This window comes from Phaseolus vulgaris, chromosome 2 (assembly GCF_000499845.2).
Source record: "Phaseolus vulgaris cultivar G19833 chromosome 2, P. vulgaris v2.0, whole genome shotgun sequence".
Classification (NCBI taxonomy): domain Eukaryota; kingdom Viridiplantae; phylum Streptophyta; class Magnoliopsida; order Fabales; family Fabaceae; genus Phaseolus; species Phaseolus vulgaris.
In genome coordinates, this window is record NC_023758.2 from 35537533 (window position 1) to 35548293 (window position 10761).

The 10761-nt window shown below is 29.4% G+C and overlaps 1 protein-coding gene across 2 annotated transcripts; it reads right to left on the minus strand.

Moving 5' to 3' along the window:
• Nucleotides 1–2341: 2341 nt before the first annotated feature.
• LOC137811713 (uncharacterized) lies at nt 2342–6223 on the minus strand. Of its 2 annotated transcripts, none has more exons than XM_068613547.1 (2): nt 5161–6223; nt 2342–2583 (listed from the first exon to the last, which is right to left on the minus strand). In XM_068613547.1, the coding sequence occupies exon 1, from the start codon at nt 6148–6150 to the stop codon at nt 5188–5190; it is 963 nt and encodes a 320-aa protein (XP_068469648.1). In that variant the 5' UTR covers nt 6151–6223; the 3' UTR covers nt 2342–2583; nt 5161–5187. The 2 variants fall into 2 exon arrangements, with proteins under 2 accessions (XP_068469648.1, XP_068469649.1); XM_068613548.1 differs by lacking the exon at nt 2342–2583 and adding an exon at nt 3077–3349.
• Nucleotides 6224–10761: the final 4538 nt, after the last annotated feature.

The following is a 10761-nucleotide window of genomic DNA, read 5'->3' on the forward strand; positions in this document are numbered from 1 at the left end:
CAAAAGTGATTTTAAACCAATTTCATCACTAGTGAGAAAATGATGAAGATATGATATTGTTAAGTCACCAATCAATTTCTAAAAGTTTGTGGATGAATTAAAACTAATAAATACCATTTTATTATTTGTTAGGTCAAGTGATCTTTAAATAACATTATGTTGATTTTCTTTTATGCTTATTTTCTTCAAATATTATGTTGATTTTCTTTTTGTTTTTCTCTATTTCACATTCTCTTAATTTTGTGTTCAATGAAATGCAGATTAATAATTATTTTTTGAATTAGATGTTATTAAAATTATACAACTAGTACCACTTCTACATTCCATCTAATTTTTTAATGTAATCTAACATACCTTATTAATATTAGTTCATTCCATAATCCTTTATACTTAAAATTGTAATCCATAACTTTTTCCAGTATTTGTTTTTGCAAATTTAATGATCTAATATGATTTCATGGTAAATTCTCCATGCACTTTCATACCTTCTCTTGCATCTCTATAAAAAAATTAATTTTAACAATATCTTCAAAACACAAATTAAAATTAACAAAACGTTTAATCTACATTATTTTTCTTTAGTAAATATATATATATATATATATATATATAATTAAAAATTCAAGATGTTTAAATAAAGTTTTCTATAAAAAATAAATAAGTTAAATAATTTTCTTTTATTTTAAAAATCTATTTGATGTTATTTATTTTTAAATACTAAAAAAAGTTAAATAAGAATATTAAGTTATGTGAGCTAATGTGTATCATAAAAGTATAAATTAACAATGATTAAATTATTTCTCATTGATTAATGAAAAATAATCAAATAAAATATTAAAGATTTAAAAAGAATATGTTTACTTTTATTATTAGTTTGAACGAAAATAAAAAATTTATTTTTTAAAATTTTTAGTCATTCTTTTAGAAATCACAAAATTCAAAAATAAATTACAAAAATAAAATATAAAATTAAAAAAAAAATAATGAAAAATGTTTAATGAGTCTCTTTGTCTAACCTTTTCATACACATTCAAATAATAAAACTATTCTCTCATACACTGCGTTAGAAAATAATAAAAGTATTATGGTCAAAAAAAAATGTGACTGGAGAATCTCTCATACAATGCAGTTAGAAAAGAATAAAAGTATTGTGGTCGAAAAAAATATGTGACAGGAGAAGAAAGAAAAGTATTGTTGTCTACAAAGAAGTAAAGCTGAAAGAAAAAAAATGTGGATGCAGCTGAGACCATTCAAAAAGAAATTATGTTAATTTATAATTATTTAAAAAACTTAAATAGTTTAAGACCAAATTTTCACTTGGTACAATAGTAAGTTACAAAGTGTAGGGTTTATTCATTAGTCATGTAGTCACATGTTTTCGAATTGCCTATGCATCTAATGATTGATTGGTTAAATTCTATGTAACTAAGTCATCATTATAAATGAATTATATGTATAATTGTGTGCAAAGAGAGAGTTTATCTCTCTTTGAAAGTGAACTCTTGTTTGTTTTGTTTGAGATTTTATTAGCTAATTTAACTATGTTTTTTTATATTTTTCTTCACAAAGAGTTGGAATACAAACTCAATTAAGATTATTCAATTATTATTGTTGTCTAATTTGTCTAAACAAACATACAATTGCGAATACAAATAATACTGTTGAACATATAGCTGATGGTTCTTGTTCAATTTATTATGAAGATATTTTAATATTTTACATTTCTCTCAATAATGAGTTAATAAGATAACAAGTAAACTTATTCAATTATTGTAGTCTTTGACTTTTGTAAGCAAATACATCACTGTTAATAATGGAAATGGTATTGTTAGACAAACAAATGATGGGTTTTTTAAAATTTATTACTATTTTCTTTAAAAACAAATTTATGCACAAAATTGAACTCATCATTAGCTACTTTGATTAGATGTTATATTAACTGTTATTTCATTTAAATTTGAATTCTTATTCTTTTTAATAAATATGTAATATTGCTTGAAACAACTCTAAAGTTTTAGAATGAAGTGCATTTTATTTAGAGAATATGTGAATGAATTTAATAATTCCTATCCGAAAGATGAAAATCTGTTGTTATTTTTCAATTTTTTAAAGTAAAACGCCTCCAAAAAAAAAATCTCCTTATGTTCAATTCAATATTAGGTTTAGGGTTCCTTGAATTGTGCTTTTACTACAAGATATTATTTACTTGCAGTTCTTGCTCTTAAAAAGGTTATGAAATTTACTAATATTAAAGTTTAGAAATGTTAACAATACAACTTTAATTGTACATTAATAAATGTATTTTATAGTTTTTAATGAACATGTAAATATAAATATATAATTTTATTTTATATTTGATTTTAATAACTAAAAAATCAATCACATTTTCATAAACTCAAATTTACATAGTAAATATAATGTTTTTATCAGAGTCTAATTTACATAATAAACATATTTTATTTTTATCAGTCTCAAGTGTTGCACAGTGCAGAAACTATATATATGAAGATTCATTAATGGAGGTTCTCTTATAGTTCCATTTAAGAAAGAAGAATGCAGGGTACCATTTTTAGGAGTGAACACCTGTTTGAATCAACAAAGTGATCATCATAATTTGTTTAGAAATCATCTCCAACTAAAATGACCCTACCTAACCATAAACAATAACAATGAATTTGTTTCTATGATGCTCTAAAACCATGGAATAAAACAGAAAGTAGAATCATTCACCAAAATAACATAACTTCAGAATGATTATATGGGGGGAAGTCACACACAAGTCACAGGAGAGAGACAAGCATTCAGTAAGAACATAGCATCCTAGTTAATAAAACAGGGCATATCAAATTTGTTTCAAGGGTGCAGGTAAAACAATAGCCTTCCTATTTCCATGTTAACACTTGTTTATTTAGTATATGTTCAATTTTATTCCATAAATGAATTCTGGAATTAGTCCCTAATAGCATCCATAAATGTGAAATTGGATTCAGAATTTCCAAACAAGTTTCAAATTTAGATTTTATGGATAAAATATATCCTAATAAAGATTATTAGTTAATTCTTTGGTAGATTTCAATTATAATAAAACGGATGAATATTTTGTATTAATAACATATTAATTTGACAATCCCAAAATACCTGTATCAATTTTCTAGAACTTAGTAAAGTCTTAATTTCCCTATGAAAGTCTTGGTTTGGTTTACTCATTTTTATGATACAACACCATCTATCAATCCTCTTGTCTTGCTATTAAATCCTGTACTCTCCTGGGCTGGATCGATTATTCCCAGAACTGGACCACGCTCTGGCCCATGTTGAACAGAACATATTTAGGCCCATAGACATGTCACTGCAACATTTCTCAATAAGGATTAATAATAGTCAAAATCACCATCAAGAGTTAGAGAAGAAAGAGTCAAGGAGTAAAAGATGAAAACATTACTCCTTTGTATAGTATCCTCTGCATTAATGAGACCTCCATTACAAAACAGGTAGATTTCCTAAGATCAAGTGACATGGACCTAGCAGAACTAGGCTTTGAACTTCAAGCCTGATAGTGTTTGAGTATAGTATTCACTAAAACATATCTAACTTTTTTGTTTCTCCTTCTGTTGAGAAGGATTTACTGAGTTATTTACCAAGTATATGTCTGGTTTCGGTTTAGTATAACATGTTTGGTCTCAATTTTGTTTAGTGCATGTCTATTATCCCTTACAAAGCATAACAAGATTGTTTGCAAAATGAAGATTAATTAAGTAATTATTCTGGATTAAGAAAAAAGTTATCAACAGAACACTTGTAACCCAATAACTTTCTTAAATTATTAAATTTTTTGTCTTGATCTCAAGAGTTCCCAAAATATTTAAACAACCTAATACCATCTATATCATTCTTAAACAATCATGCAATTAGGAGATGATAGCTGTGAGCTGAAACAAGCAAATAAGTATATATATGAAATGATAATAAAGAGGAAATTCACCTAATGTTTGGATAAATCTTTCATCTCCCACCTGTGAGCTAATACTAATATTCACCCTTCCTGTTTGTAAACCCAACAAACTCATAACACATTCAACAGACAGCTAAAACCAAGATTTGTCTTCACTACTATAGTCTTACCGAAATTATCTAAACTTATATCCAAGTTGCAGTTCTTTCAAACCAGATCTAGACTTGGTTGACACTTAAGTATTAATTAGGTAATAAACCCACCTGACTAATAAGCAACAATTTTACATCATACTACATACATTCAAGTAAACAAAAAATCATACCAGACTAATCCCACAACAGTAGTAACCAAAGAAAGACATTATCGATAGCATATGTAACAGGAGGCGTAGAGAAGATATAAACCACAAATCAAAGATCAACATACTATTTATGAAAATGAAGGATTAAGATTTAAAGAGTAGCAAATCCCAACTATTTATGAAAATGAAGGATTAAGATTTAAAGAGTAGCAAATCCCAACATTTTCTCCTCTCTCTCTTCCCTCCCGATAGAGTTACCTTTCATGAAAGTCAAGACAGGGCACCTCTTTCAAGATTAACTTTAAAGGCAAAACTCTGAACACTATTTGCGGGTCTCTTCCCCATTAAAGGGGTCAGTGGACTAATTTGCTCAGAAAGCATCACACCGATCGAAATTTTGATAATAAATGTATTGTCTGCTAGTAAGTAGTTACCAATCCCACCGCAAGAAATTTATCCAGGTGCTACGATACAACATCATATACAGCCAATTTAACCCAGTAATTACTTTTTTAAGCCATAGATTCAATCTCAAGCATTATGTAAAAGAAGAGAGCTTACAAACCCAAACATTTTTTCTGTTTTCAATTCAACAATGATTGAAAAATCTATACCTATGTACCAACAACAACACAACATGTGAATGCGACCATACCATAATAAACACACGAAAGAACGAGCAAACACTGGTGAATGTGAACTGAGCTGAGCTACTTTTAAACCAGGATTGAATCAAATTGCTTATTTTAAGCAACAAATGAAAACAGTATCAACCACTATACAGACACACACACACACAAAAAAAAACAGAGAGCGAAATTCAGCACACAACGAATCATTGATTAGTCCTCCACTGTTTTACACTATTCCATTACATCACAACAAAGAAAGAAACCAAACTTACAAATGCGTGAGTAGAGGTTGGCTACTGTCATACATCCAAATTCTCCATCTGAATGCTGCTCTTGAGAGGCACATATTCCCCAAGGTACCCTCCGAGGTGATCGTGCAGCGCGCTCTTATCAATCCCCTGGTGGTGGAAACTCTTGCAAACGTAGTAAAAAACGCTCTGCACCAACAACCCAACCAAATTGACAATCACCAACAGCCCCACGAGGAACCCTCCAACGACAATCCTAGTGAAGACGCCGTACGCGTCCCCACCGTGGACGACGACGACACTGAAGACCCCAGAGATGATGCTGCAGACAACGAGGTAGCCGGCGACGAGAACGGCGGCATACTTGGTCCTACCCTTGAGAAGCTGGTAGCTTTTCTTCATGGCGGCGAGGCCGTAGACGGGCTCGAGGACGGAGACAACGGAGGCGAGGTGCCAGAGGGCGGTGATGTAGACATGGGCGACAAGGAAGAGGGAAAGGATGACGAGGAGGGAGAGGAGGAGGAGGAGGGAGTTATCGGTGTCGATGGCGACGATGATGAGGAGGAGGGAGAGGAGGATGAGGGAGTTGTAGAGGATCATGAAGAGGGTGACCCATAGGAAGGTGAGGAAGAGGCGCTTGAAGACGCGGGGGATGGCGGCGAGGGTGGAGGAGAAGGAGACGGCCTTGGCGGTGTAGAGGGAGGCAACGGTGAAGACGACGGCGGCGGTGGAGAGGAGGGAGAAGGCGAAGAGGAAGAGGAGGTAGGAGAACTGGATGATGAGGAGGAGGGTCCACTGATGCGAGGTCTGGGAGGGGTCGTTGAAGGGGTTCTGGAGCTGCGAGATGAGAGGGTGCGTGAAGAGCGAGTGAGCCAGGATCGCAAAGGAGAGGGGAAAGATCAGGGTAAGCGTTATCAGGTAGAAGGTCTTCGGACAACGTTTGGGGATTGAGGTCGATTCTCGCAGGATGTCGGTGATGTTCAGAAATTGAAGCTCCTCCGGTGCCAGATCCATCTTCTCAGAATCACACAACCAAGGAAGGCACACTGCGTCTTCTTTCTCTCTTTCGATGTGAGACACAGTGAGTGGACACGTTTTATATACTCACCATACCAAAATCCAGATTTCACTGCTACATTTATTTTTTTTAATTACTATTTATCTTTATTATTATTACTATTATTATTATTATTATTATTATTATTATTATTATTATTATTGTCCTTCCAGCCTAAGTAAATCCCTTTCTAAATAAGTCAAAATCAATTTAATGGAAGCGTGTTTTTTTAGCATGTGCTGTGTTTGTAACGTAAAAATGTTTAGAGGAAAGCGTGTTCATAAAGATGGAAATATTAATATGATTCTTCTGTGTAAACCTGTTATTAATACGAGTATCTGGTTGAAAATTAAAAAAACAATTTGTAATTAAAAATACAAAAACCAGTTTATAATTCAAACTAAAAGTAGTTGGAAATTGAAATGTTTGGTAAACATATCCATTAAAATAATTCTAAATGTAAATAACAGCTTTTTTATTTATAATTAAAACATACGCTTTAACGTGCTTACAATGGTTGTTTTTCAAATTATATTTTAACTGAATTTTTTAACACATATTTAATATTTTAATTTAATTATTAATTTAATCTTTATATAAATCGCATTAGTATCTCTTATTAACATAATCAATATGTACATATCTCTTCTTTAATATTAAAATTAATTTAATAATTTATGTCAAACTGACCCACACAAGTGTATAGATCCCTTTATTCTTATTTTATAAATACTTACTTCAAAACAATGTAAATATAAATATTTAATAATATTTATTATTCTTAATCACTGTATATCAATTACTAACTTAACTTTAACATGTATCCCTCCTTACTAAAATTAAAGACCAAAAACTGAGACGTATTGACTGTTGATACCAAAAAAATCCGAAAAATACGAACGACATGAATAAGGAAACATTATACTTATATGAATTTTACTTTTTTATATATTTTTTTTTACATTATATTTTGTACTTCTTTTTTACCATCTAAAGTTGATGTAAGGATTAAAAAATAAAAATAATATATTTAAATTAAAAATATAGAGACTAAAAGATAAATAAAAAAATAAAGTTCGTTAAGTATAGAGAATAAATAAATAATTTTAACATTTAATTTAAGTCTATAATACAAAAAAAAATACGCCTTCGCATATTGGCGTAAAACATTCACATAATTTATTTATGGTTAATTTTTGTTGAGAAATTTTAATAAGATCTCTTCATTAATTATATTTTCTCACGGTTTTGAAATAAAAGAAATTTACTTTAAATTCAAATTCTTGTATCTAATAATTATTGATACATCTTTTTATTTAAATATTTTATTAGATATTTTTTTGAGTAAATTTATAGATTTAAAGAATAAAGTTTAAGTTAAATGGAGAATAAATCTTTCATCATTTAAAAAATTTATAGAGGTTAACTATATAATCATTCATTTTTTTATTTATCTAAAATATTTTATCTCTCTAAAATATAAAACTTCTTACTTCTCGTTAAATTTATGATGTGGTTTGTAAAATTTGATTTGAAGTGATATGTTTCATTTGTGAATTAAACTTTTTTTTTAAATTTTAGGTTACGTTTTTTTATTTTGTGTCGTCTTGAATTTATAATTTTTTGAGTCACTTTTTTTTCATGATCCTTTAGAGGATCACTTCTTGGTCAATCAACAATAATGATAATAAAGACAAAGTTATAAGTAATCTTAATTAATGTTGATTAGAAGTGTGTATCTCATGTGTTTTCAATTAATTGTCCTTTAATCTCGTTCAATGGAGAGTCACGTGAAAAAATAAAAAGAAAAGTAATGAAAAATCATAAAAATATTACATTTTTTTAAAATAAAGCTAAAAATATATTGTAAAAAATTATGATAAGTATTCAATATAAGTCAAAATTAGGGTTAAAATTTACAATATTAACATTTAAGAATGATTGTCGTGTGTGTTTTTTATCATAATAAATAACATTAAGTTTTTAATAATTAATATATTGTTTTTAAGTATGATAAACAACTCATTCAACAATGACATTATCATAAAAATATTTAACTTTATAACATTTAAAAATTAAGTCAGCTTCAGACAAAGCTACATAAGAAGCTTTCTTTACAAAAGACGCAATGCATACTCACTTTTAAATTTGATGGACCATGAAGGACATAACGATAGTTTACTTACAAATGAAAATTTCGATACAACAACCAACATCTATGAGAATACATGTTAAATTTGACGTTGTTAATAGAAGAAAAACATGTCCAAAAGAAAATGTAACTTATACATAAAAGTTGAGTGCTACATAGTACAATATCAGTTAAAAGGTTATCAACCCCTAATAAAGATTTGACATGCCATCAAAAGATCGGCACACAATGTCCAACAATCTTATTTAAGATGTCTATAAATAAAAGTCCTATCATTCATAAACAACTAACACTCTTATGAAGAATCATACAATGTGTTGTGCATGTTGAACTACTTCCTTCCCGTGTTAAGGCTTTAGAGTGCTTGTTAGACAAATTTTAGAAAATGTGTTTTCTTTGTAATTTACTTTTTGTGAAGTTCTTTCAAACAGGGATCGTTTAACTTTCCTATCCTCTCTTAGAGGGCTATCATTATAATATTAAACAACATCTTGCTTTGTTATAGTTAAGAGTGACAATTATCAAATCTTTGTGAAAGCTAAAAATGTCTTGATGTCAAAAAATATTTGTGTTCTTTATCTCAGAGGGAGATAAATTGTTATTTGGAATAATGTATGGACTGATGTTTCTATGTGTATTAAGTATTGATGTCTATGTGGTAACAGAGATCTCTGAGCTCACTGATGATTTAAGTTACATAGACTTAGATATCAGGTGGTGAGAAACTGATGGGTGAGTTCATGCACACCGTGACATATGAGATGCACGACTTGGATTGTATTGAACTTACCCTGATCCTTTCTATTGAATTCACTGGTAATCTTTGGATCAAGTGTTAGTCTCTGGTAGGACTTACTTAATACGAGTCTTCTAGAAGACGTTAAATATTATTATGTTTGCTGCATATTGGATGTGTAGATCCATGTGATTGTTTTATGTTGGGATTTGTTGGAGATCCCACATCAACTAGAGATAAGGACATTTCATAATATATAAGTGGGTGCAAACCTCAATCCTATGAGCCGGTTTTATGGGGTTGAGTTAGGCTTAAAGTCCACTTCTTAATATGGTATCAGAGCCATTTTGAGCCTATCCTAGCGAGTATTTGTGTTGGGCCTAGCGTGCCACCTTTCATTGTATATAAGTGGGTGCAAACCTCAACCCTATGAGCCGGTTTTATGGGGTTGAGTTAGGCTTATGAAATGATAGTGATAGATAGATAGAAGCTCGTGCGTGGGACTATATATTTTGGGTGGTCCGATAGTGGCCCGATAGGGGGTGGCACGATAGGCCCAACAAATACTCGCTAAGATAGGCTCGAAATGGCTCTGATACCATATTACGAAGTGGACTTTAAGCCTAACTCAACCCCATAAAACCGGCTCATAGGGTTGAGGTTTGCACCCACTTATATACAATGAAAGGCTCTAATCTCTAGTCGATGTGGGATCTCCAACCGGATTTGAAGAAAATTGAATAATTAAGGAAATGATTAATGTAATTTGGTTTTCTCTTTACAAAATTATATTTTCACTAACTTACTCTTGTTTTTCTTGCTTTGTTGTGTACTGCGATGACTATATTTTGTACACGAGCAAATGATCATTCAAGTGTAAGAGGTCTTGAAAGACTTTATGATGTTTTAAAATTTATATCGTAAATATTTATATTTTTATAAATCGTAATATTGTAATATGAATGTTTTGAAATACTCATTATTTGTATAGAAAGTAGTAAAAATTTTATTATAATAATTAGATGTTATTTTCTGGGACGTTAGATTAACTATAATGTAAACTATGTTATTTGAATCTAACTATAATGTAAACTATGTTATTTGAGTAATTATGCAATACTATATATTATTAGGGTAAGAAAAAAGTGAAGTTAGGTAATTTTGGGAAATATACTATTCCAGCATATTAAGTGCAAATATACTAACAGACTTTCAAATCCCTTATGTCTTTTAAAGTGTTTTTTCAAAATGTATTTTAAATTCCATTAACCTGATACTAAAAACGTTATTTTCAAAATCTAATAAAATATACCATTTAACTTAAAACCGTATAATTTATATTCAATTATAGTGTTTGAAGTTTTTAATAATTGTTATAATAATTTTAATACCAATTTTCTCTTTCACTATCTTAACTAATTTAATATATATTTGTATGTAATCAAATTTTGAATTTATCTTAAATAATAATTTTGCATGTAACCAAATAAAAAAAATAAATTTTAATTATAAAACTTTACAATTTTTTATTTGAAATTTAAACTTTTAAAACTTTAAAACTTTACAAATCATACATATTTTTCTTACTTTTACACTTTAGTGTTCTATTATATACCAATATAAAAAGTGGTCTCTTCTCATAAATAATGAGGTGAGATTTAATTATTTTTAAATAAATAT

Bases quoted from the DNA above. Each gene is read 5' to 3' on its own strand.
- LOC137811713 (XM_068613547.1), bottom strand. From the start codon at position 6,150: ATGGATCTGGCACCGGAGGAGCTTCAATTTCTGAACATCACCGACATC.